The sequence below is a fragment of the Gavia stellata genome, chromosome 19 (assembly GCF_030936135.1).
Source record: "Gavia stellata isolate bGavSte3 chromosome 19, bGavSte3.hap2, whole genome shotgun sequence".
NCBI lineage: Eukaryota > Metazoa > Chordata > Aves > Gaviiformes > Gaviidae > Gavia > Gavia stellata.
Genome location: NC_082612.1, coordinates 18,203,317 through 18,230,162, shown reverse-complemented (window position 1 = coordinate 18,230,162; position 26,846 = coordinate 18,203,317). Strand labels below are relative to the sequence as shown.

The window sequence follows — 26,846 nt, the reverse complement described above, 5'->3', positions numbered from 1 at the left end:
CCCCCCCCCTCTTTAATTAGGGCTTGTGAAGAACTGGTCAAGACACTGGGTTTTGATTGGATTATGATGTTTATGGAAGAACATCTGCATTCCACCACGGTCACAGCAGCCATGCGGATTCTTGTGGTCCTGTTGAGTAATCAGTCCATCCTTATCAAATTTAAGGAGGGTCTCAGTGGTGGAGGCTGGCTCGATCAGACAGATTCTGTCTTGACCAATAAGATCGGTACTGTGCTAGGTATGGCATCTCAGCCCCCTCCCGACCGAAGGATTGCGTGGGAGCGAGTGTGTGTACGTGTCGAGGCGGGGGTTATTGTATGAATACTGTCTGGCAGATGCATGCTGTTGTCTGTGCTGTGATCAGATGCCTCTGCACTTCGTTTTTCTTACAGCTGAGAGTTAGATTTCCTAGGCAAAATGGAGCGGTTTTACAGAACTGCCCTTCAGTTGACATTATACAGATTTCATTGTAGTTCAGTATTACCTCATCATCTGCACGAAGCCTGTGTAGCTAATCAGTTTTTCCTGTTACCAGCAAGGTAAGGTTAAGTATGTCCCGTGGGGAGGCACATCTGAGCTAGATGCAAAGGTGGCATAGAGTAGCACCTTATATACATAGCTAATAAAGATTCAGTAAAATTTACTCATTTGTTTCTGGTTATTAGTTAGAGCATCACACGGTGTTAATACCTGAGCTGCTTTGTCTAGTGGGTTCTGTGCCAATTAGATTTACCAGTTTGGATTTTTGCTATCTTGGGAATTTCTGTGTTCTCAGTATCATCTCAGCCTTTCTTTTCCTCTCCTTCTCCTGCATTATTCTGCACGCACGCAGGCTTGTGCTCTCTCTCTTTTTAAAGACTTTCTTCGCAGGTTCTTAAAACCTCATTTATCCGGGTTGTCAGACCTTTCCATTACCCTGTGTGATGTAGAATTCAGTGTATAAGGTTTTAGTGCTACAGGACCCATTTTTGAGCATCTCTAAGCTGTCTGAAGTGCATCTCCAAGTATCCAGAATAACGGATGTCAAGTCTGTGTAGACAGGTGTAGTGGTGATTTCCCATGGACCTGTTTTTTTTTAGTCAAAATAAGACAGTGCTTTTCAGAGGAATGTCCATTCAGTCCTTGATGCAAACCCATTGACATTAAATGGGAGTCTTTCCTGCGCTTGAGAAGGCTTTAGATCAGGGCAGTGGTATTAACAGTACTTTCAACTTAACTGTTGTTTCTAAAATGACTGTGCAAGGAGCCACCTCTGTGTTGCAGCAGTATATGATCTGTTTCTGCACTGAAGATTTACGAATTGGTTTATTATAAGGAAATAATTGTGAAGTGTTGTTGAAGTGATCTTACTTCAGGAAGAGGGCTTTTGCTGAAATGAAAATATAAAGTCCTTTTTTTTTTTTTTTTTCTTTGTCTCTTTGGACTCTATCGAAGTATCTTATGCTATCTTGTTATTTTTTGCATAAATAAAACTGTCTATTAAGTCTGTCTATTTACAGTGGTTTCCCATAATATATCCCTCAGGATATTCAACTAGGAACACAGGATGCTTCTTTGTGTTATTAATAAATTAGGAAGGTTAAGGAAAACAGTTTTTCTGAAATCATTGCTTATAAATAGATCTTTTTTATTCAGTATCCACGTTGAATATCCAAAAACATAAAAATTTTCTTCAGTCACAAAATCCTTCTAAATAACACTTTGATTTACAATCACATTTGGAGAACAATTGTAGAGTTTTCCTATTTTTATTACAGTATCACTTCAGTTGAATCCAAGCTAGACTGTGTCTGAACAGATATTTTTAAACTTGTGTCTCATCAAATGCTAGTGACAGATTATCTAATTTTCATACCCTGTGTTTTTTAATAAATTACAACACATTGGCTCGAAGATTTCTCATGAAACCAAATACGAAACATTTTTGTTCAAGATCACTGATGGAATTCCTGCAACTTTGTAGCAAAGATTTCATCAGTCTGATTCCTGGTAGATGTTTTCTGTTGAAAAAGTAAATTTCTGGTGGAAACAGTATCTGTAATAGAGCCTCAGAAAAACAACCTCATCTCTGGCAGCGTCAGAAGAATGGCTCCCTATCTGTGCTGATGTGCGGAGATTGAACGGTCTTCCTGCCTCCTTCCTCACTTGAAAATAAGTGCTTCTGCCATCCCGGGGTATTTTTTTTTTTTTCTTTTTAATAGGAGAATGAAATACCTAGCTAGAAGCAGGGTCACAAAAGGTGAGTTTTGTGCCTCTGGCAGCACTTAACATAAAATAAGAGCATTTAATGCTTCATACCAGCTGATTAATCAGTAAGAAAATAGCTGAAACAAGATGCCCCTGAGCATGGGCTCAAATGCTCCCGTGGGCTTAAATGGCCATGGGGTTGCTGCTTGGTAATACAAATCTGTACCTGAGATTAAGGTGATACTTCCCTCTCAGCCAGCGAAATATCTTTTTTCAGAAGCTTGGGTGTTTTAAAAGTCTGAAATTGTGGGCACGGTCAGAAAATGGATCTGTGTGTATATGCAGTAGCGTTAGGCAGTCTGTATGGAGCAGTCATCTATGTGGTGCTGGAAGGCAATAATTTTCTTTTTTTTGTTGATTAAAAAAATCAGACATCTGAAGCAGAATTGCATAATATGTGTGTGATAGTCTGTATGCACGCATTCATGTTTTACAGCATTCATTTCTGAGGAGGTAGCCTCTCAAGTTCACTACTTGAGTAAGAGTGAGCCCCACAGGCGTTTCCCTATTAATATTGTTGGCTTTTTGTATTTTTTTTCATTTTAGGGTTCAATGTCGGCAGGAGCGCTGGTGGCAGATCGACGGTCCGGGAGATTAACCGGGATGCTTGTCACTTCCCAGGCTTTCCCGTTCTGCAGTCCCTTCTCCCGAAGCACACTAACGTACCCGCACTCTATTTCCTCCTCATGGCCCTTTTTCTGCAGCAGCCAGTCACTGAACTGCCTGAGAACCTGCAGGTCAGTGTACCTGTCATCAGCAGCCGATGTAATCAGGGTTGCCAGGTAGGGATTATCTAGTAAGATGTAAGTGTAATTCTGTCTGTCATAAAAGAAAATAATAGATTAACCAGGCCCTCTCCTTCCTCTCTGCCGCTGACGCGCAGTCATGATGTGGTGTTTAGTGCTGAGCTGTCTGGGATGGGAGGACGAGTTACCGTGGGAATATGTGGAAGCCACCTTGTTATGGCATGGCTGTCGCTGGTGCCTTTCGGGGCTGTTTTGGGGTCAAATGAGAAGCAGATCCCTGGTTCAAGCTGGCATGGTGTGGGCACTGAAGGGGGCATAATTTTTTGCTTGCTTTCTTTGCTGTTTTCTTGTTGGTTTTCTTTTTTTTTTTTTTAGAGTGGGGAGTTGCTGTGTTAAAGAGAGTTCACTAGGTTACAGACAAAGCAAGGTGGCTTTTATTTCAGAAAGTCTCTGTGGCTTTGTAGGGAGGCGTCTTAGTTGTTGCAGGAAAAAGTTTGTTGTTCTTATTCCAAACAGGTGTATTTTGGACTTTTTTTAATTGTATGTAAATGAGTAGATATTACATGGTGTGCAACAGTCCTAGGAAGCCTCAGTATAGTGCTTTATGGAGAAAAGCCACACTCCAGATAGGCAAGGTGCCTGTTTAGAATGGATGCAGTGCTAACTTTTATTTATCAGTGGGAACTTTAAAGTAAAAATTTCAGACCAGAAGGTATTCTGCCTGCCTGTTTTCTCAAGAGGAATACTTGACAGGACATTCAGCACTGTGCTACAGTGAAGTAGAGGCATGAAGCTCACCTCCTGCTTACAGCATTGAAGTATGGCACTGTTAAATTGAAACTAAATTCAGCCACTTAAAATATTTAGCAGTAGCACTGTTAATGGTAGAGGTGGGCACTTTGTCCTTTTTTATTTTTTAATTGATTTAATTTTTTGGACTTGCTGGAAAATGCAACTCAGTTTGTTTGTTTTGTTTTTTTTTTTTTTTTTTTTTTCTGTGGGATACCATGTGGATTTTACTGCTAGATGTGAGTGAAGTAAACTGAGGTGACTGTGCAGCACTTGCGCTGACAGGTCTCTTCTTTTTTCAAAACACTTAAATACTTCGAGAAGGTGAGAGTTGCAGTTACATTAGCCCATGGATAGAAGGAGTTTTCTTCAGTAACACGTGACCTTCATATGAAGCTTTTGGAGATAAAGTTTGGAGGATGTGAAACAACTCATTTTTTAGACACTGCCAAATGAGCGTATTGTAGGTGTAATAAAAAGCAGTATCAAATTGCACAGGAGAAAGGGATTATTTAATGTCTTCTTTCTTCTCTTTCACCTCTTACAGTTTGATTTAGACTCTATTTGGACATTCATATTCGGAGTTCCTGCCTCCTGTGGCACCGTTACCTCTTCAATACATAGTGTTTGCACAGAAGCTGCCTTCTTGTTATTGGGAATGCTGAGGAGCATGCTGAATTCTGTAAGCATAAAAAATTTTGCTTGTATTTGAACATAGAGAATTGTTTGAGTTTGCCAAGTGGTCAAAAGCCAAATCAGAAAAGTTGAGGTTTTGTTAGTGTCATGACAAACCCAACTGTGAGTTAGGCTCATAATACTTGGGTGAAAACCGTCACTGTCAGTGGCTTATTCTATCTTACTTTATTTTTCAGTATCTATAGAAATATTAGCGGCCACAAAATTCACGCCGCTTTTTCACAAAAAGGCCGGGCTTTGTGTTCTGCTGCAATTAAAACAAGAAAGCGGAAGGATAGAATGCTCTTGGCAGAGATCATTGAATTTTTTTCCTGATTAACATCATGGGGGAATGTTTGAGACTCTATATCCCATCTGCTCAGAGCTATGCGAGTTGCAGATTTTGTTCATGAACCTTCCACATGCAGAGAAGTCCTCTGACTATGAATAGCCACATGCTGGAGGAAACAAATTTACTGCCAGAAAAATGTGTTGTCTTCTCATCTTTGAATGTAATGTCAAGAGTAGTGAAAGTTGGTTTCTCAGTGGGAAAATTTTGTATTTCCTTGGAGCCAGAGTGTGTTATCTCCTGAAAATTACCTTGTGAAATGTTTGAAACGCAGCACCTGTTTGGTTGTCGCCTGTCTGGTCGTCATGTGATTGCAATATGCTCGGAGAAGCATTGCTTGCATGTCTCTCCCATGTTAACATGTTCAGAAGTGTCTTCTGGACATGTGTACTGGTTACGTGTCCGTGACCTGCTGCGGTACCCATTCCTGTTGTCACATGTCCTGTCTCTTGCTGGTGACCTGTTCTGTCACGTGTTTGGTCCTTGCCTGTTCGGATGCATTTGTGACACGCTCAGAGACATGCGCTGTCTCTTGCCTTGCTGTCTTGTGCTGTGTCATCAGGTGTATGTTCAGATGTGCCATGACATTTTGGGTTGGCAGGAGTCAGGTCATGTTTACCAACCAGGTCATGTTTTGAATCATTACATGTTAGGACACATGTTTTGCTTATGGTCAGTCATGTGTTGTAAACATGGTCAGTCTCCTGTTCGTGACGTGCTCGAACACATGCCTAGGCATAGGTTACTGCCATGTGTTAGCCTGCCGTGTGTTATTGCTCTGGGTTTGTCATATGTTCAGTCGTGTCTGGTTGCATTTCATCACGTGGTTGCAACTTGTTCAGCCTATTTTATCATGACATGTCCTGTTGTAATGTTTGTCATGTTCAGCTACGTGTTTCTCATGCATTTATGACATGGTGACATGCTGCCATGTGTTCAGTCACATGTTTGTGATGGCTTGGACACATGTTCTTTTATCACATGTTCTGTTGTCACCTGTTGCAGGCACATGGTTTGGACATGTGGTTTATGTGTGTGTGTTAGAAGTTGGTGGCTTGTTCAATTGTCACACGTTCTGGAGGCAAGATTAGCCGTGTGTTTGGTCAGGTGTTCGTCATATGGTGGCATACTCAGAGACGTGTTCTGTCATATTGCGTCACGTTTGTCACATGTTGGTGATGTGCTCGAACACATTTTCTGTCACTTGTTTGATCAGATATTAGGTCTCGTGTTCGGACACTGTGTCTTCAGTCATGTGTTCTAGACATGTGTTTGGTCATGTGTTCTGACAAGTGCTCCAACACACATTTGACATGTTCTAGATGTGTTTTTCACACTTCGTCATGTGCTTGACCACATGGTCAGTCACTTATTTCTGCTTGTCCACGTGGTTGATCACATTTGGCCCCATCTTTGATCAGGTGTTTCATTGCATGCTTGACAATGTGTTTGATTGCATATTTGACCCTACAGCTCCTCTTCCTGTAGCTCCTTTCTGAAATGAGCATTCTTTAATTAGTGCCATCTGTGCTAATGTGCTGTTTGTTTTTCAACCCAGCCTTGGCAGTCAGAGGAAGAAGGCTCTTGGCTTCGAGAATATCCAGTCACCTTGATGCAGTTCTTTCGGTATTTGTATCACAACGTGCCGGACCTCATTTCCTTGTGGATGAGTCCAGAGTTCCTGTGTGCGCTGGCAGCAACAGTGTTTCCTTTCAACATACGACCATACTCTGAGATGGTAGGAAATCCAACTAGTTAGCGTTTTTGTTTTTCCCCTGAATGTGACTTTTGAGGATTTATCAATTAACGGGCATACAAAGATAAAGCTGTACTTACCCTGCAGAAAGAGGTCGTTATAAAGGCTGAGCTGAACGTTCTGTACTTGGGTGTTGGAACTGAGAGAAGTGCATGTTCAACTGAAGGGCAATTGCTGTGCAGTGACATCTGAAACTGCATTTTAGGGGGCATGTACATGGTTTATTTGTTTTCTAGTGGACCATTATTTTCAATCATATGAACAATGTTAGCCCAGACTTAGAAAAGCAAAAGAGACTGAGTCAGTCTATGCTTTCAGCCCTCTGCTTTGGACGATGTGATAAAATCTAAAACTTCTTTTTCCTCCCACTTCCCATTTCTTCTTTTGTGGCTTAACCACAAAACAAGTGTTCTTCTATTACCTGGAACTACTGAGTTCAGGCCAGGAGAGGGTGTGAATTCAACTTTGCTTGCATTGCTGCCTGAAGTATTCTTTGCGCTTAGTATTCTTTGCGCTTAGTGTCATTGACAAATGATACTATTTCTAGAATATGAATGGAAAGGAAACAAACAGTTATTGTTAGCCAACATGTAAAAGTAATTTTACTAAGAACGTGGAAGGATAGTTAGGCTGCAGGTTGGCAAATGCTAGAACTAAGGAGGGTATGATAAAATACTTCAGGAAATACTTGCTGGTGGGATGCTGTCTTTTTGTTGTCAATAAAACTGGGAGATCAATTTTTAAAGGTGCATGCTGATGAGTCTCTCATAGTTTATTTTGCTTTTAAGTTAAACTCACACTTGAGAGCGAGCTCCTAGCATCTACTTCTCTCAAAAAAAAAAAGTGCCACTTACAAACTGGTAATGCTGATTTGGCATTCACCTGCATAGAGATTTTAGAGGAGCCTTGTGTCTCTGAGCAGGTTTTACTTTAACTACTTAGTCCCTCGAAACTTTGTGTAGCTGCCTGACTGCTTGAGCTCTTCGCTCTTTGAGGACTCTGTCGGCTCCAAGTTGATTTACTCCTCCAGCATTTCCCTCTGCCCAAATGTGTAGAACTAATCACTCCCTTGTGAAATAGATGAATAACAGCCAGGTTCCTGCAACAAAATACTATAACCCAAATTCAGCCTTGAGAGAGAATTCTTAACTGATCTTTCAGCCTTTCTGACATTGCCATTAAAACCAGAAAGAGTACACGTTCGGGCTTCTCTTAGTTCCTTGGGAAAACTCTCCTACTGAAGCAGACCAAATGTTCAAAACACTTGGTTATTTCACATGTAAGCTGGTGATGCGATAAGCCTGTTGAGGGAAATTCTATTGTCTCCTCTTGCATTTGGAGGAGAGCGTTACATGAAAACAGTCTTTCAGATTTGACAGCTTTCATTACTATTTGTGTTTTTGTTACAGTCCTCTGCAAGAGCTAGCCCCTCAAAGGTTCTTGTTTGTCAGGAACAGGAACGCTCTAGAGACTTTTTTTTTTTTGAGAGATTTTGGGGAAACTGGCTTACCCAAACTGCACTCTGAAAATATTATATTAAAAAGAGAAAAGACTCAGTTCCCTTTTTGTTTTCTGTCATGTAAGCTTGATAGCCTTTTTTAATTGGCTTCTGTCTTGATTTTATTTTAACTGCTTTAGTTAATAACTTTTTCAAAACTTTTCTTTTTTGAAATGAGAAAAATTTATTTTTGCAAAGTGTCTAGAAGTTGCCCAAGTACTTCTTATTGGTAAGTGAATGTGAAATGTGATCTCTAGCTCATGTAGCTCAAATCAGTGTTCACCGATTATTGTTTGCCCTGGGAATCTGAAACTAGAATTTGGATGTTTTTCCTGTTGTGTGTTAGGGAACTGATCCCGAACATAATAATCTTGTAAAAAGGCTTCTTAAGAAGCAAAATGTGAAGTGAATAGCCTTAGACAAATAAAGAACAGAGTAGCGAAAAGACTGCTGTTAATTTGCTGGTCTCTAGAGTTTTAACATGCTGTTTTTCACAGGTCACTGATCTTGATGATGAAGTTGGGTCCCCAGCTGAAGAATTTAAAGCCTTTGCAGCTGATTCTGGCATGAACAGGAGCCAGTCAGAATACTGCAATGTTGGCACCAAGACATACCTAACCAACCATCCTGCCAAGAAGTTTGTGTTTGACTTCATGCGTGTGCTGATAATTGATAACTTATGTCTCACACCAGCCAGCAAACAGACTCCACTGGTAGATCTTCTGCTAGAGGTACAGTTTCTTTGGTTTTTGTCTTCTGTTTTGTTTTTATTAATTGAACTTCTTGTGACACTTCCCTAAAATGTTTTCCTCTACTTACCTTTTGACGTTAGAGGACTGATGACCTGGGATTCAGTAGAATCCTGTAAATTGTCATGAAATAAGAGGGGGAAAACCAAAAAGGAACACTAGTGTCTCATAAGTAGTAGTTTGCTCACCTTTCTTTAACAGCTTGGAAAACCTAAGAAAGCAAATGCAGAGGGTTTATCTCTGCCTTCCTTGAGAATGTTTTCTGGACTTCTCCCTGCTCCTCCCAGCATTTATGTATATTCGTGACCATCTCAGGTGCTTGAGCTGTCAGTCTGCGTGCTGGTTACTTGGCTTTTATCTTGCTGTGCTCTGTTCTCCGCTCCACACCACAGCCCTACTACCGCTTTTGTTTGTGGGCTCCTTAACTTTCATTTGGCCATTCAAATGGCTCTGTTAGTTCCTGAGCATGCCGTGTCAATGCTTTATTTCTATTTTGTCCTCACTTTAGAGCAGCCGTAATCTTGTTTTGGCATCTTAGCCAATACCTCCTTTTGTCTGGAAACACAGGTGGTGGATCACAACACTAGATGTTCAACAGTGCAGCATAAGAAGTTGCAGCTTGCTTCAAGTTTTATTTTTGTGGAGCATGATTCATTTATTAAACACCTTTCAGACCGTGACCAGCTGTATTGGCTTTGTTGAAAATACAAAATCCCTGCAGAAATATTAAGGTTTCTGTTTTATTCATATTAGATAAAAAGAGGTGGCAGGACATATGGTGCCATATGCTATAAAAATTCACAAAATAACTGTGTTATCTTCCTGTAAATTGTCTTTTAAAGTCCGTGACACTTGGAGAAAGCATCCTTCTGTTAACGGTGAGGCAGGGAATGAGGAGTTTGGCTACTGTTTAACTGCCCACACCTCCTTCAGACAATGTATTTTGAAATGTTTGCGTCAATTCACATTCTCCCTTGACCTACCTATTTGTTACCTCATCTGTGTTGCTGAGTCTCTGTGATTTTTTTTTTTTTTTTTTTTTGATAGCTGCAGGAATTTTGGACAGTGCTTGTATATTTCCTAACAAATTTCCTGAGGCAGTTGAATATCTCTTTGCTGTCACAAAGCAAAAAATGAATTGTCAAGAGAAGCAGTTATATGCAAACATCAGGAAGCATATTTGAAGCCATGTTCAATTGGTTACAGTTGCTTTACTGCTGTTTTAATCTGTTATCACTTGTCAGTGTTAATTACTGGTCTCTTAGCATAAACAGAGGACCGGGTATGTGCATACTGCTAAACTGTTACAGGGCAAGACAAAGCAGGTTCCCTTAATGTTATATTGCTTTCTAGGACAGTTTAAGTGGATCATTCAGTTAGGTATGATTATGTATGCACTGAACAACACAAGGTGATAAAGTGGTTTTCCCCTTTAAGTGCAAAGGAAATTAGAAAGGTTTAGCACATCCATCTATTATACGACTATACTAAGGCTGCTGTAGTAATATGCAGAACCCCACGTAGAAGTGATGATCAACTTAACATGTTTGATCTGTCCCATTTACTTGTTTTTTACTGAAGGAGGTGACTGTGTGAACTGAGGAGATCACAGTTTAACCGTATGTTTAGGTAGACATTGGTGCACCTTTTTGGAATGTGTTCTTTTCCAGTTCGTATTATGGCAGAAGATAAATTTACTGGATTTAAATAGGAATAATGCCTACTCTGTAAGACTGCATACAGCAAATGTATACTTAGCATGTATTCGTAAATTTTTAGATAAAACCAAGACTGTTTACTCGGGACAGAATGTTAAGAGAAAAAAAAGATTGTTCACAAGAGCTGAGAAAAGAGAAATTCACCTAGAACACCCTCCCCCTCCCTCTTTTTGCTCACTCAGAGATATTCATTATCTTAACATTGTATTTCTTTTATCAGGCTTCCCCTGAAAGATCAACACGAACACAGCAAAAGGAGTTTCAGACATACGTTTTGGATGGAGTGATGGACCACCTACTTGCAGCTGATGTTTTATTGGGTAATATAGCAAAGTTGAATTATCAATCTATTGATTTGAGCAAAAGGTTTTGATTATTTAACTTTTTCTTTGTTAGTGCCCTCTTTTGTTACAACTTGATTGTCTTTATTTTCTTTTCCCTGCCCTTGCCTTTCCTTTTCTTTGATGTGTAAATGGTGTTGCTGTGCTTGCATGTTCCCTCACTATCTTGATTGTGCCAAAGCTGTAAAACAGGTTATTAAAAAAAACCCTATATGGCATGAATGTTTTGCATATGTGAGCCATCAAAAAGAACTGAAACTGGATCTTGCATCGTCTCTCTTGTTCTTCCTGCCTTGGTAGAGGATCTGGAGCTATTGTCAATTTATCATGGGTGGGCCTTTGGTTTTTAAAAGTTAGCTTTGTTCCCATTTCCTCCTACTGTAGTTCTATTATGAATGCAGCACCCCAGAAAAAATCCTCTGAGATTAGCAGTCCATTGATCCACTTAATAAACGGACAGGAAGAGAATTAGCAGCTTGTGACTTGGATGTCAGTAGGGCAGGCGGTCCCACCAGAGCATGGGTTTAGACGATTGTGAAGTGGCCTGTGCGAATATCGCTGCTCAGGTGCCCAGTCAGATTTCACGGTGGTCTGTTGGACTTCCCAGGAGCTCTCAGTTTGCTCTGTCTTCATCCTAGATGTCATGGGGCAGCATAAGTTTCTGTTCAAAACTGTTAGAAAGTGCTTGTAAGGCTCCCCCTTTCTTGCCACAGCAATGATTTGTCTTTCTCTGGGTGCAGTGCATTAATAAAATAAATCCAGAATTATGTTACATGAAGCTTTGGGTCACGTTCTTGGAAGAGTCTCTTGCCCTTACAAGTACTTTGGTGCAGCTCAGGAGCGGGACTTTGGTTTCCCCAGGTGTTCCTTCTTGAAGATTTTGCCAGCATCCCCCAGGTGTGATGCTATCAGTTGCTTTATGTGCAGATGAGGCAATAAGTGAATAAATGTAGCTGAACTTCCAGCAAAATCAACACCACTGACGAAGATTATTTTTTTTATGGAAGCACTTGCACTTTTCAAGCTTCTCTTAATATAGCTGGGCTGACATTTATGTACACACAGACACATGCAGCTGATGCCCATTGACTGTCAGTTTTATTGAGCGAAGCACAATGAGGGAGAAGTGATGCCAGCTGATACCACTTGTCATCTCAGGGGTTTTGAAAAGGTTCTTTTCTTCTTGAAAAAGCAAAAGGATAATTTAAAAAAGTCACAGGTGGTTCTGCACACATACAGCTCCAGTTGAAAAAGAGGACCATACATAAATATGATGCCTCAGGATCACAGGAGTACGATTTCTTCTGGACTCTTCCTGCCCCAGCCTCCCTGTTTTGGCCTTTGTCACTGTCGCTTTCAAACGTTTGCTTACTGTCAAAGATTACTGTAGGGAAGCCATGAGGTTTTAGCTTTTTCTTTGATCAAGTCTTCTTCTCTTTTACAAAAGTCTAGAAAGCACAGACTAATATGAATGTATTTATGCAGATGTGGTTTTTTGATAAATGAAGAAAGCTTTGGCTTTTTTTGTTACCTAGGTGAAGATGCATCTCTGCCTATAACGAGTGGAGGAAGCTACCAAGTGCTGGTGAACAATGTGTTTTATTTTACACAGCGTGTGGTAGATAAGCTTTGGCAGGGCATGTTCAACAAAGAATCCAAACTTCTTGTGGACTTCATAATCCAGCTCATTGCACAGGTAACAGCGTTCTTCTATTAGCCTGCTGGCGAAAACATTTTCACAGGTTACGTTAAAATCCGTGGAGTGATGTCACTAAGCAACCTGCTAGTGACGCATATCAGATCAGCATAGAAGTACGCTTTTCGTCCCCAGGCTTTCTCTCTCTTTACTAAGCTTTCCTAGTACATCTTGACAGTATGGAGTGCTTTAATATGGGGCAGTTGAGTAAAAACTGCTTTCAGATGACATTATTTTTTAGAAATCCCCCCAAATAAACAACGAAATTTACCTCATGTGAATTTTGGGTAGCTTCCTAAGTTTACCTTGGCATTTTTGGGAAGCTTCCTCATGCACTTTTATTGGAGATTGTTAGAAGACATTTACTGTGAGAAATCAGCAGCGTCTTTATAGATGTTAAAATTTTAAGTGTATCATCATGTATTAATGTCATTTTGGTTCTTGAAATTCGTGGAATTGACGCTTCTAGTAAAATACTGATTTTGAAAAATGAGCATGGGTCAATTCAGGGGAAGTTTGTGTGCCAGTAAATTGATTTTCTGCTACTATCTGATCATGGTTTTTTGCTTTGCATCAGTCAAAAAGAAGATCTCAGGGACTATCGCTGGATGCTATTTATCACTGCTTGAACAGGACCATATTGTACCAGTTCTCAAGGGCGCACAAAACTGTTCCTCAGCAAGTGGCTCTCCTTGATTCCCTAAGGGTCCTTACTGTGAACAGAAACTTAATTTTGGGACCTGGAAATCACGATCAAGAGTTCATCAGCTGCCTAGCTCACTGCTTGATCAATCTGCACATGGGAAGGTAAATATCTCGAATGGAAGTTCGTTCCGCAACCAGGGCTGTAAAGTATTAAAATGACCTGTTTTCTCTCAGCAATGACACTCACCTTGTGAATAAGTCAGCAAATTCTGGATAACTGTTTATAACTTTCCAGCCAGTGAAATGGAAGCAAGCTTAAGTGATTCATTTTGAAACAAAATTAGGTTTGAAGAGCCCAGGTATAGAGTACACTCTTACCTCCTTTTACAGAGGTTTTTTAAAATACTGACAGAAGTGCTTGTCTAACCATTTTGTTGTTATGCTTTGATAATTTGAAATGTTTTCAAGGTAGAAAGAAACACTGGTGCTAAGTAATTAATAGTCAAAGGAATCTGTCACTAGATATATTGTCTATTGAATCATTTCATACAAATTCCGTATCATAGTACTTGGATGTATAGCATTCAATTAAGTCCAGTCAGGCATTAAATCAGATGCCCGTGACAAATGCTGTAGACACCCACTTTCCTGTGTTGCTGCAAATGCCTGGCTGGCATTTTCATTTTTGCTTTCCAAAAAGATGTACAACTTGTGTTTCATCCAAAGACACTTGGGAAGCATCATCAGCAGAAACCCTGATGTTCTCCATTTGTGGCCTTGTCTGTTTCGTGTTCTATCAAATATTACCGTCTTCCTTCAGTGACATCAGTGTCCATGGCATGTCATTTTTCATAAACCTTCAGTTCAGCTGGTGACCACAGATTATCAGAAGTCAAGTGGACAGAAGTGAAGATACGTTGCTGTAGTAGCATGTATTAATCTTTGTGATACTGTCACAGGGAATCAAATGCTTTAGCTTGTATTTTTTTTTCTGGTGGTTGTTAATTCATTGTGTATTTGTAGCAACGTTGATGGGTTTGGACTGGAAGCAGAAGCCAGGATGACAACTTGGCACATTATGATCCCCTCTGATATAGAACCAGATGGAGTCTACAATCAAGATGTCAGCGAAGGTAATCTGAGAGTGACAAAGCCACAGATGTCTGCTAATGCCACTTCTGTATTGTCATCACTAATCTTTTACCCCAGTTACTCTTAGGGCTGTGTGGGTGTGTGTATAAAAATATATAAAAAATAGATTAAAAAACATTTAGAAATACTAAGGCAGACATATCCAGGATAAGTTACTGTTCTGTTGAGATAGCAAGAGCTCTTCGTTGTTTTCTGGACACGTACCAGGATTAGAAATACTGCTTTATATGCACTGACTTGAATGCAATAGAAATGGGTCATTTTAAGCGTGCACCATGGTTTTGGATCAGCTGGATCTTACATGAGCATAGGGGAGAAATAATTGATATAAGCTGTAAAATTATTATTCAGTGGCATCCTCGGGATCTTTCACTTGAAGAATATTTATGAAGTAGCTGTGGAAGAAAGGATTCAGTGATTTTTTTTTTTTTCTTACATGTATGTATTTGATATTTATGCAGGTGTGTACTTGTGCACACAGTCATATGTAAAAATATTAAGGCATGATATATGTATGGAGTTACAGATATGTATATAGACATATACTTCTATAACGTTGTTTTGAATCTCATTTTGTTAATAGGTGGATGTGGGACAAGAATCACAACTAATCAGAGCTGGTGTTTCAGAGTCACAGAGAGAAAATTGCCAAAATTAACTGTTAAATACTTTCTGATAGCATATAAATGGCAAAAAAAAGACAGTCTGGCCAAAGGCATTTCACAAGTCATGCAAGAGGGCAAGAAACTAGAGTATAATTGCAGAAATTATTCAGTTTGCTACTGTAAAAATACCAATTCTGTAAGCACCATAGAGAGCTTGCTGTTTATGATCTTGTACGTATGCAGGTCGCCAGCTTCTTTTAAAAGCCATAAACAGAGTGTGGACAGAGCTGATCCATAGTAAAAAACAGGTTTTAGAAGAAGTTTTCAAAGTGACGCTACCTGTCAATGATCGTGGCCAAGTGGATATAGCTGTTGCAAGACCTTTTATTGAGGAAGCAAGTTTGAAGTGTTGGCAAAATCATTTGGGTAAGTGTAACTTAGGATTTATCTGTCCTGAATGGTACATTTCCCTGAAGTGAACCATATGCACTGGATGTTTTAATATGGGCTTAGCTTTTGTTTAGTGGTAAGTACTCTAAACTATCACCGTTTAACATCTCTCATTCAGAAACTGTACTGTGTGTAGGGTATCTTTACGCTCCACTGCAAACAGGGCCTTTGTTCAACACTGTCGGTGGTCTCAACAACGTCCTGTGTTTGTGAGTCAGCACACACCATATAGCGTATTGTGTATTACGGTGATGAAGTCACTTAGCGCCTTGCCCTGGACACTTGGATTGGGGTGACCTGTGTTACCAGTCTCAGGACTGGATGTGCCAGGCAGGGAGCCGGACCCCTCTTGAACATGTCTGGGTGCAGCCTGCAAGCTCTTGGTCTGGTGATATGATTAGAAATGTGTGACTGAGCAGTCCTTCTCTAGCAGCAGTGATACTATGACTACTTCTTGGCTGGGAAATTTGTTCAGCATAGGAAGCAGCTTTGCAGGAAAAGGACCCGGGAATCCTGGTGGACGTTAGGCGCAAGTTGGCTCTGCATCCATGTGATAAAGAAGGCCAACTGTTGCTGGACTGAATTAGTGAGAGTTTAGACAGCAGATACAAAAGTTCTATAGACATGGCTCCTTTGATGATTACATGGCTCTAAAGTAATTGAGGTTAACCTGGATGTACAGAAAGCATTTTTGGAAACTTGGAATACTTGTTTTTGCAGGCTGTGTATTTCTAGATGTGCTTTGTACCTGGCCGATGTTTGTTCAAGTTTCCAGTATCTCACTGATAGTCAGTATATTTGCAGAAATGTTTTGAGTGGGGTGAAGGATCTTTGGAGAAATTAGTGCTCTAAGAAAGTAGTAGTGGTTTTAAAAGAAGAATAAGAAAGCTCGGAGGTGGAGTGAATTAAAGAAATAGTGAGGAACATGAGCATGTACTTTCCAAATCAAAGGTAACTGATACACAGTACGGTCCATTAGCTGAATATCGGGAGAGCTTTAAACTGTTGAGAGAGTTGAACTAAGCTGTAATTTTTTTTAATTTTATTTTTTTTACTTCAGTTTTAAAGTGAACACACCAGTCTCGTGGACTTGACTATCAGCTGGGATGGCTGTATGTGCACAAAAAGGTGCAGTAGGCCCACGTAGCTTCTCTGCTCAATACAGCGTACTTTTGCTGCCAGATTGGTTAGTGGGGTCATGTTGTAGCTCCTTTTTGGGTAGAGGTACAGTGCTCAGCTGCATTTTTTTTTTTTTCGCTAGTATCTACTGTTTTTAACATAAATGATAGAAATTCTGTTATCTTTGTAACTGTTTTGAGAAAAAAATATTTCTGCAGACGCTGTCCCCCTTCTTTGGAATGCCCACTTGTTCTTTAAGGGGATATAAATCAGCAAAATTAAAGGTGGCGGAGATAGAGGGAGGCTAGGTGATGATTTTTTTTAATACATAGCTGGTTTTCACCTCTTCAGATGAGGACAGAATTCATAGCTCATGGACCCCAATTTTGATAATCGATAAAAGGAGTAACAAATCTGTCATACTTCATTTCAAAATGCAAGCAATTCCCAGATTTCACCTGGGGATCTTTCCTCATACAAGTCATGAATGTTTGACATGAATGTGAGTGCTTCTGGGCACTCTTAAACAAACAACAACAAAAACCCCCAAGCAAACAAAAAAGCCCCCACACACACCCCCAAAAAACCCCCTCTAATCCCCAAAACATCCACCTTTTTAAAGCACCAGAAGAGGTTATTCTAGTTAAAAAACCCAACTATAATGGGGGGAGGGAAAAAAAAACCCTAAAAAGTGCTCCCAACACTTTCTCTTTCTTTTTCAGCCCATGAGAAAAAATGCATCAGTAGAGGGGAGGCTTTGGTTCCAACCACACAGTCCAAACTTTCACGAGTTAGCAGTGGGTTCGGCCTCTCTAAACTAACTGGTTCCAGGAGAAACCGCAAGGAGAGTGGGCTCAATAAACACAACCTCTCTACACAGGTAATTTCTGTCTATTAATAACATGCAATCTAAAATCCAGCAACATATGTTGAGGGTTTGTGGTAAATATCCCAATGTAAGGAATCCTGCGGAGTGTGACGGGATGTCTGGTGCTTGGTTTTCCCCTTTTTGAATATCCAGACTGGGCATCTTGCTTCTGAGTGTCCTCATCTGGTTAGGTGCATCTGCGTATCTGTAACATTAAGTTAAACTGTTTGTTGTTGGTGAGACTGCTCAGCTGCTTCTGGTAACATATATGGTTTATTGCTTTGCTAGTTTGGGTCTTAAATTCAGCTTGCAATACCGCTCTGGAAGGGAAGCTGTGAGATAGATGCTTGTCCTTTTTTCCATCCTGCCCCCAAGATTACGTGGTTTAGGAAAATCCTTATATGAATATGTGTGTATCATGACTAAACAAATGCTGCTTTGCACTGGTTTTATTGTACTACAGAGAAGAGTTTGGTAAAACAATATGTGATGGTAGAACTGGACTTGCTTGCTTAAAAGAAAAAAAAAAAGTTAGACCAGTAGCACAGCAGTGGTGCTTGCAGTAGGACAGCACCTGGTGGGGCATTGCAAGGAGTTAATATAAAGTATTTGAGACATTGAAAACAAAGGAAAGAGAGGAGTTTGAAAGTTCTGGAGGATTGAGTTCTTACTGTATTTAGCACTTGAAACACTGGGGAGATGTTGGATCAAGGGAAGCAGGTGTATTCCTGCCACAAGGAAATTTATAACTCCTGTTGACTTAATCAGGAGTTATTTGTGTCCAGTGAAAAAAATACGTTGCCAGTTCTCTTGCTGATCTGAAAATTATTCAGTGGCTTTGATAAAATAAAGAATTCTCAGTGCTCTCGGTCCTTTTCCTGGTGAGCAGGCATACACATTAAAATGAAAAGAAACTCATAAACTGAGCTGACAGGAACCGTTGCTGGCTGTATCAGTAGAGGGAGCAATAAGTGAAAACAGGTATATTGCAATACCTAGTAAGGAGTGCTGGGTGTCTTGAGGATTTCCAACAAACTAGGCAGCATCCACAAACTGTTACTTAAAAGGAAGTAGGGAAAAGTAGTAATATTTGTCAGTGCTAATCTTTGGCTATTTGGGAATGTTCTGTCATATATTTGGAATATTTTCCAAATGTTTGCCAGTTTTTTTAAAAGGGTATTCCTATAGATGAATTTACTGCCTTTTTAAAAAACAAAAGAAGAAAACACCAAACAAAACAAAACCTTAAATACTGTTGCATGCAGTAGATTGAAATTCATCAAGTCTTTTTTTTTTTTTTTTTAAGAAACTATCCTTTGTGAGCAAGTTTAGCGAAGTGATGTATTCATAGGCTTTTCATTCAAATAAAACCTGCTTTTATAAAATGTCTTTCTGTCCTCTTACCTTTGTCTTAGGAAATTTCCCAGTGGATGTTTACTCACATTGCAGTGGTTCGGGACCTGGTTGATATGCAGTATAAGGAGTATCAGGAGGTATGGTTCAGAGGATTAATTACCTGACACGGATACTTTGACCTGTTAGGTTTTACTGATCCTGTTTCTCAGTATGGCGCTTGTAAAATATTAGGTTGTCACTGATGAAATGCTTGAATGTTTAGATACAGTTGTTACTTTAAAGGGTGTTTTTAAATGCAATCAAATAAACTAATTTTGATCTTGTTGTAGATGAAAACTCTTGTAGCAATATTACGTAAGTTAAATCTTAATTTTTTTTCAAGAAGCTTAAGTAGTCTTTCCTTAGAAGTGTAAATAAAAGAAAAAGAGAGAGGTTGGAAATATGCTAGAATATGCTGTCTTTCTAAAACATTGTACAAAAACTTAGGAGGAGATGTGGAGAACCATTGTGTACAAACACTACTTTAATAGTAACACAAAGAAAATGTTATGGTAACTTTCCCAAATCATGCAGCGATAGACAGTGGCTGCTCTGTGCCTTCCAGAATGAAATCATTGCACTCTGGGGTTTCTTCCAAACATCCCCAAAGACATTTGGTTCAAACTAGTTGCTGAGCTGCGTGCTATAAATCTTAAGAAATCAGCTTCTGAGAGAAACAAGTCATTGAGAGCAATTAGTTAAAAAAAGCAACCACCAAACTTTGCTCCATTTAACTTCTCTCTCCAGTACAAGTACAAGCAGGGAAGGCCTCCAAAACAATTTTTGTTTTCATTCTTAAAATCCTTTTTCAAAATCAGTGGATTAGTGTTACATTTCTTTCATATTTGCCATTTAGAAATATATTCAGTTGACGATACACACCAAAAGCAGAGCTTTTACCTTCTTTTTTTCTTTTTTGTTGAGAAGATTGCAATATGAACCCTGCTTTTATGGTAACTGACACTGGAAAGCTCATTAATGCATACTAGGAAATGCTACTAGAATTACAAATTGTTACATGTTTTTCTGTAATGTAGTGAAAATGTCTCTGCTCACATCAGAGGCAGGCTTAAAAGCATCACTCCTGATGCATCTACAAATGTCTTTGTATTCAGCGTCAGCAGAATGCATTAAAATACGTGACAGAAGAGTGGTCTCAAATTGAATACGAGTTACTACGAGAGCGAGGTTTGTGGGGTCCCCCCATTGGCTCCCATCTTGACAAGTGGATGTTGGAGATGACTGAGGGTCCCTGCAGAATGAGGAAGAAGATGGTGCGAAATGACGTGTTTTATATTCAGTATCCCTACATGCCTGAAGCTGAACAAGAAACAAACTTGCTGGTAAGTATTCAGGACTTTGTGATGAGTAATTTTATGCCCTGTTGTAAAATCTGTATTGTTTTATAAGTTTTTCTTAAGAAATGTGTTTTATTCTCTTGGTATGACCTGGTGGTCTGGCTGTATGTCCTCAATGGTTGGTAAGGTCCAGCTGTTCCTCATAGTATATTTAGGGAAGGGACTGAATCACTCAGCTCAAAACTAAGTGAACTCAAAGACTAGCAATTGCAACATAAGATGAGGTGTGCTTGCATCAGCTAAGTGATTGTGCCAGTGAACAGCAGAGGCATCTTCACAAGCCTCTAGAGGCAATATAGCATAAGTATGGGAGGTTTCAGTCTGAGTTCTCAGCCTTATGCTAGATAACGTGGTAAACAGTGATCTGAAAAAAAAAAAAAAGAGAGAAAAAAATAAACAGGCTATGGGCCTTGGTTTGGGTGCGTTTGTGAAATGTACTTTCATCCATCTGCGAATATTAATGTGGACTGCGTAGCAGGAATGCACGTGGCCTTTGAAAGCTTGGCAGTTAGTTCCTCTTGATTTTGGAACACCGTTTTTAAGAAACGGAGCAGTCTTTGTTCTGTCTTTTTAGGCCTGCATGTCTGCATGCAGGATTTTTTTTCCTCAAATTAAGCCTGAATGTCAAAGTACTTAAACCAAGCAAACAAAAATAGTATTCAACCAGTTTTAAACCATTAGGTGTATTTGTCTGCTTGCAATCTGACATGCAATAGCTGTAGCGACAGTCTAATTCACGCGAAGTGGAGAACATGCCATCATACATTCTTCTCAAAAGTGTTCTTTCTCTGATGCTTATATAATTGATGCCCTGTTTCCAGTCTGACTTCTCAAGTAGACTTCCTGAGACATCTGATGATACCATTCCTCAAAAGGTAAAGAAACAACTACACTGACTGAAAGAATGTAAAATAAATACAACTTTTTTTCCTCCTGCATGTTAGGCAATCTTAACAAGGCTTCTATATTTGGCTTTCAACTTGCTCTTTCAGTAAATATTTCCAGGCCTAAAGATTTTTTCAGTAATCCCGTTAGAAGATGTTACTGTGCTCTCCTCAACCTTCACCTAATAAAACTTCCTGTAGATCTTACCTTCTCTGCTGCACACTAACAGGCTGTGTTGGGCTATGCTATCACTGTTCGCACTGTGTGAAGTGTTGTGGCTTTGGGATCAGAACTAATGGTCAGTGGAACATGTTTAGTAATGGGCAACATGATCGCTTGGAAGCACTTGCTGGGAAAGCAAGTGTTTCTTTCTGAGAGAGGATCTGGTGAGCAGTTTTTCTCCTTTTTGGCCATAATGGGCTGTAACAGGCCTACTTTTGTTAGAGCACAGATTAATTTTGTCTTAGCTGACTCTGCTCCTCATTTTTACTATTCATGAAATATACACATTTGTTCAAAAAATAGGAATCCTGCCTTGAAAATAACAGACTTGTTTGGAAGTGGCTGCTCTGCGAGCATTCAGTATTATGCTGCTTCTCTGTTAATTACATTTGCAGTCTTGCCCATCACTAAGTACGATGTGTAATGTGCGTTGACTCATTTTGAATTACATTCAACAATAAACTAATACATATAAATGAAAGTAATTCTGTTATACAGAATATCTAATATAAATTGTTACTGTTTTCCTTCCTTGATGTTAGCAGTGCTAGTTAGGATTTCTCTTTGTAGGCTACACATAAGTTGTTTTCACAGAGGTTTTAAGCATCATTTAAGTGGCATTTTTGTGGTGATAAGGAGTGAAGACTTAGTTGAACATATGTGAGCAAATCAGATCACAGTGCCTTAAATTTCTGATTTTGGGGGCAGCCAATTTGACCTGAAATAACAAATCTCCATCTTGCTGATCTTAATCTCTTCATCATCCCGAGCATCCACTTGTAATAAAGCTAGTTCGATTTTACGGGTCATTTAGTTTCCCACTATACTATCATACAGATGAAGCAAAAAAAAACCCCCATGTTTTATCTATTTCCAGTTATTATTGCAAAAGTGGACAAGGGAAAATCATGACTGAAATGGCAGTAATATTCTACAATTCTGCATAATGTAAAGCATTGAACTGGATTTATAGTAATAATATTTGTAATTATCCCAACCTAATTTTGAAGTTCATGGGAAATAATGCTACAAAGCGAAAAAAAAAAAAAAATACTTGTGACGGAGAACTGAACACATTCACAAAGCTTTCTAGGGTTTGAGAGTGGGGTTTAACAGTAGTCGGAGAAGAAAATTTTCCACTGCAGTATAAAATCAATGGGGTTTCATCCATCCATGTGCATCAGCGTGTTTTAATTTCAGAAAGGCTCTTGGCTCTTTAATGCCTCTTTTGTCTTCTCCTGTGATCATTCTGATATATTTATTGTCCTCATTTAGTTCTTACTTCCACTTCGAATGTTACCTCCGTAATCAAGTGAGGAACATTAGAATTAGCCTGTGGTGCGGGACAGGATGGACAAAGGGGGGGAAAAAAAAAAAGAAACAAACCCGAAAACCCACAAAAAAAACCCTTTAACAAAACCAACCCCAAACAAAACCAAAAAAAACAAAACCGAAAACCAAAAAACACCACACCACCACCATAATGAAATGTAACATAATCGATTGTTGTCACCCAAAGGTACAAACGGTGCTCAAAGAGTTACTTTGGTTAAATGGATGCTCTTGTGCCGGCCTCTTGCCCACAAACCATCAGAATCTTTACTAAAAAAGAAACAACTGAATTAATTAAGAATTTCTGAGCCTTTAAAGCTGGTCCCTGGCTGCTTTTAGTTCATATCAACTTCCACATATCTGTATCTTTCCTTGAGGCAATTTTTTATTCAAACTATTGCCTAGCAAAGAAGTCAGCTGGCTAATGAATAAGCTGCATATGTTGTAGGGAGTTATGAAAGATGATAAAATGGCCATCTGATCTATCAATGTTAAGCACAAGTATCCCAGCCTTTTGTGACAGTTCATAACATACTGGCCACACTTCTTATTTCCCATGTTTTAGGTTTATCTGCAGGCATTTCTGCAACCCCATTATTACCTGAGTGGCTGAATAGATCCCTTGCAAATTAGCTGACAGATTAGATCTACTGAAGAGTCTCTGTTTCTGTACATGTTGGCGTATGACTGAGCACGCACAAAACACTTGCTGGGCATGCAGTGTGCTGCACACAGTATTCCTGAAACACGTTCGCTGAAGTGAGTGAGGAGTTGACTGACCAAGCAATTTCTTCCATTATTTCTAAGAAACCTGCTCGTTACCGAAGAGCTATAAGTTATGACAGTAAGGAGTACTACATGCGCCTGGCTTCTGGAAACCCTGCAGTCTTTCAGGATGCTATAGAAGAGAATACAGTAGGTGAAACAACTCAGCAGGAGCCAGAACACGGGGAGGACACTATTGCAAGAGTCAAAGGTTAGATCATTGGTTCTGTCCTGAACTGTTTTCTTTAAATTTATCTGCCTTTATATCTTCTCATGCATTTGCATTAAGATAAGCATAAAGATCCTGGAGGACTCTATCTCTGTTCTTCTTTTCCAGGCCTGGTGAAGCCTCCCCTGAAACGATCTCGCTCCGCTCCTGACGGAGGAGATGATGAGAACCAGGACCAATCGCAGGATCAAATTGTTGAGGGGAGTTCGATTGATGAAGAGGAGAAGACTGACAATACAACTTTGCTTCGCCTTCTCGAAGAAGGAGAGAAGGTACTGTGTACTTCAAACACACTAAGGACTTACTGTATGGGATTTCTGCATTACATGTCGCAAGCATGAATAGGTGTCCTAAATACTGTCCCTGATCTACAGCTGAATTTGTTTAATATTTCGTCAGCTTCTTCCTTGAAACCAAATGTGTGCTCTGGTTCAAAGAGATTCTGTACTGGAGCATTCTTTTTCTTCCCTTCGGCCTGTTAGGGAAAAAAGAACCTGTCCTGAAATGAAAGCTGCGAGCTATCCCATGCTTGGGGGGTTATCCTGTCAGCTTAATGAGTCCAGGCAGAAAATAGGTGTTGAAAATATAAATGCTGAACTTGGCAGACTGTCTATGATAAATTGTTCCCTTCATTAGAATGAAAAACCTTGATAACTAGTATTTTATCTCCAAGAACAGTGTTGAGCTACCATGCTGCGTATTTGTTATTTCAGACTCTGTCTGTCTGAAGTATGCCAGTAAATACATTTGTGATCATTGTGCAGTGGGCTGTGGGTTCTAAAATATGCTCAAGAAGCATGGTGCGAGTGGATAAGTTGGTAAATATATAAATCTATATCATACAGAGGAGGCTTTATTTAACTCTCTTCCCAATTGCTAATTGCAGGTGTTAGGTATATCTCTGATTAAGGGGGAAAATAGCAGAATTTTTGCTGTATCTACAAGTGATAAAGCAGTGTCTGGGGCTTGTTCTAACAAAGCAATGGTCTGAGGCAGAGCTCGTTAACCTGCTTTTGCTAAGTGTCTGCTTTTCATTACAGATTCAGCATATGTATCGCTGTGCTCGGGTTCAGGGCCTTGACACCAGCGAAGGGCTGCTTCTCTTTGGGAAAGAGCACTTCTATGTCATTGACGGATTTACCATGACAGCCACCAGAGAAATACGGGATATTGAGACACTGCCTCCAAAGTGAGTAGATTAATAAAGAGTTTCCTCAGTCTTTAATAGCTGAACAAGAAGTATTTAATGAGATTTTTGAGGAGTCAACTCCAAAATGATGTCAGATTCAGAAAGACCTCAGGAGCAGTTTCCTCTCTGCTCACAAATTGCTCAATGTAGTATGAGATATTGTGAAAATCAGCTGTTTCTATAACTGGACTTTCATATGAGTAAAGAGAATAATTCTTTTAATTTATCTTCTTTTTAATCACTTTTGTCTTGCCTGTTTATGCACATTTACAGGATGCATGAGCCAATCATACCTAGGGGAGCAAGGCAAGGTCCAAGTCAACTCAAAAGAACATGCAGCATTTTTGCATATGAAGATATCAAAGAAGTACATAAAAGGAGATACCTTTTGCAGGTAACTTGGACACCGTGTTTGGATTGAGGAGCCAACTTTGGAATTTTTTGACAATGTCATTTTTAAAAAGTAAAATAAATACATAACTGGTCAGTATTTGGAAAGTGAAGCTATTCACTGTCTTGAAATTGTTTGAACATTTGGCTTACCGTGGTTTAGTTTATTGGGTGTAGTAGTGAATGTTAACGTTCCGAAAATTAAACATCTGGCCGCACTGAGCAAAGTCTGCTTCACCATGATTTGGTGTCAGATGTAGTACAGTATGACTAAACTGGTCTGCACCTGACCTTCAGAGGTAACGAGCAAATGTGTTTGTTAGTGTTGACATGGGTTTGTCGTCTTTGTTTTCAGCCAATTGCAATTGAAGTCTTCTCAGGAGACGGACGGAACTATCTTCTAGCTTTCCAAAAAGGGGTTAGAAACAAAGTTTATCAAAGGTATCGTAAAATAAGTTAGAACATTTAATCTGATTATTTGCAAATATCTGTGTTGAGCCATATTTGAGCCTACAGTGACCTAACAACCAGAAGCAGATTGCAAGAGTGATGGGTGTTAGGCAGCAGATAACCTGATAGCAACTTAGTGCTGCACGAAAGAACCACTGGAAGCCCTGATGCCTGCATGCGAAACTTGCAGTATGGATCTAGTGAGAAAAGGGTCATTCCAATTTTCTTGAAGACGTTACGTAGCTGCTCAAAACGAAGTCTGTAACTGTACTAAACGCACTCTGTTTCTGAGGAGAAGGCATACCGAGGACAGAAACACTAATCTTAATCTCCTTCTAACTGCTGATGCAGGTTTTTGGCTGTGGTGCCATCTTTAACTGACAGTTCGGAGTCAGTGTCTGGGCAGAGACCAAACACCAGCGTAGAGCAAGGGTAGGTGATTCTGTTCCTCACAAGCTCTATAGCTCATCAGTTTCAAATAAATGATGCTTGCATTAAGGTCAGGATTTGCTGGAGAGTACTGCAACCTCTATTTAAAATTGAGCATTACCAAAATGAATAACTAGTGATGTGCTCCATTTGTTTTAAATGTACTAATATCATTGGCAGCATTGATATATCTTCTTACTAATTAATATATGCTATCAGGATTAACATTACCAGTATACAGATACATTCTGAAAGGAATTGGAGTACCAAAGCCCTTAGCTTTGTCCAAGCTGTTAAAGATATTTTCCTGTTCGGCAGCCTGTTAGATACATTTGCACTTGCACTGAATTGCATAATTAATGTGCATAATTTTAACACTCTGTGTCTAGAAATAAAAACAGGCACTGCTAAAGCGATCAGGAACAAAGCCCTGTTTTTCTAATTGTTACAATTTACACGTTTTAATCTTAAAATTTTAAAACTTTGGATTGTCTTGTGAAGATGTAACCCAGATCTTACTGCTAAGTCAGAAAATGCACTTCCTTCTTCCCATTAGGTCTGGCTTGCTTAGCACTTTAGTGGGAGAAAAATCTGTTACTCAGAGATGGGAAGTAAGTATGAAAATTTTGGGGGTTTTTTGTATTAAATTCCACATTTTGTAGTGATACATAATTAATCAGTGTACATAAGTGGCATCCTCTTATTCGAACAGGTGGAATATCCTACTATAGAAAGTGTATATCAGCATTTTAGTTTGTAGTATTTCATGATACCATCATCAAACAGCATATGGTTGTAC

The 26,846-nt window shown here is 39.5% G+C and overlaps 1 protein-coding gene across 1 annotated transcript in view; it reads left to right on the top strand.

The window, feature by feature from the left end:
- Positions 1 to 26,846, top strand: part of WDFY3 (WD repeat and FYVE domain containing 3) — a 121,101-nt gene that overhangs the window by 74,204 nt on the left and 20,051 nt on the right. The window contains exons 29-49 of the mRNA XM_059826993.1: positions 21 to 238; positions 2,794 to 3,029; positions 4,330 to 4,464; positions 6,365 to 6,544; positions 8,558 to 8,791; positions 10,748 to 10,847; positions 12,404 to 12,564; positions 13,142 to 13,371; positions 14,233 to 14,342; positions 15,210 to 15,392; positions 17,258 to 17,415; positions 18,819 to 18,896; positions 19,914 to 20,141; positions 20,978 to 21,031; positions 23,403 to 23,571; positions 23,698 to 23,861; positions 24,630 to 24,778; positions 25,052 to 25,172; positions 25,524 to 25,609; positions 25,970 to 26,050; positions 26,604 to 26,658. Coding sequence (XP_059682976.1) covers positions 21 to 238; positions 2,794 to 3,029; positions 4,330 to 4,464; positions 6,365 to 6,544; positions 8,558 to 8,791; positions 10,748 to 10,847; positions 12,404 to 12,564; positions 13,142 to 13,371; positions 14,233 to 14,342; positions 15,210 to 15,392; positions 17,258 to 17,415; positions 18,819 to 18,896; positions 19,914 to 20,141; positions 20,978 to 21,031; positions 23,403 to 23,571; positions 23,698 to 23,861; positions 24,630 to 24,778; positions 25,052 to 25,172; positions 25,524 to 25,609; positions 25,970 to 26,050; positions 26,604 to 26,658 — 3,130 coding nt within the window. The remainder of the gene's footprint in view (positions 1 to 20; positions 239 to 2,793; positions 3,030 to 4,329; positions 4,465 to 6,364; positions 6,545 to 8,557; positions 8,792 to 10,747; positions 10,848 to 12,403; positions 12,565 to 13,141; positions 13,372 to 14,232; positions 14,343 to 15,209; positions 15,393 to 17,257; positions 17,416 to 18,818; positions 18,897 to 19,913; positions 20,142 to 20,977; positions 21,032 to 23,402; positions 23,572 to 23,697; positions 23,862 to 24,629; positions 24,779 to 25,051; positions 25,173 to 25,523; positions 25,610 to 25,969; positions 26,051 to 26,603; positions 26,659 to 26,846) is intronic.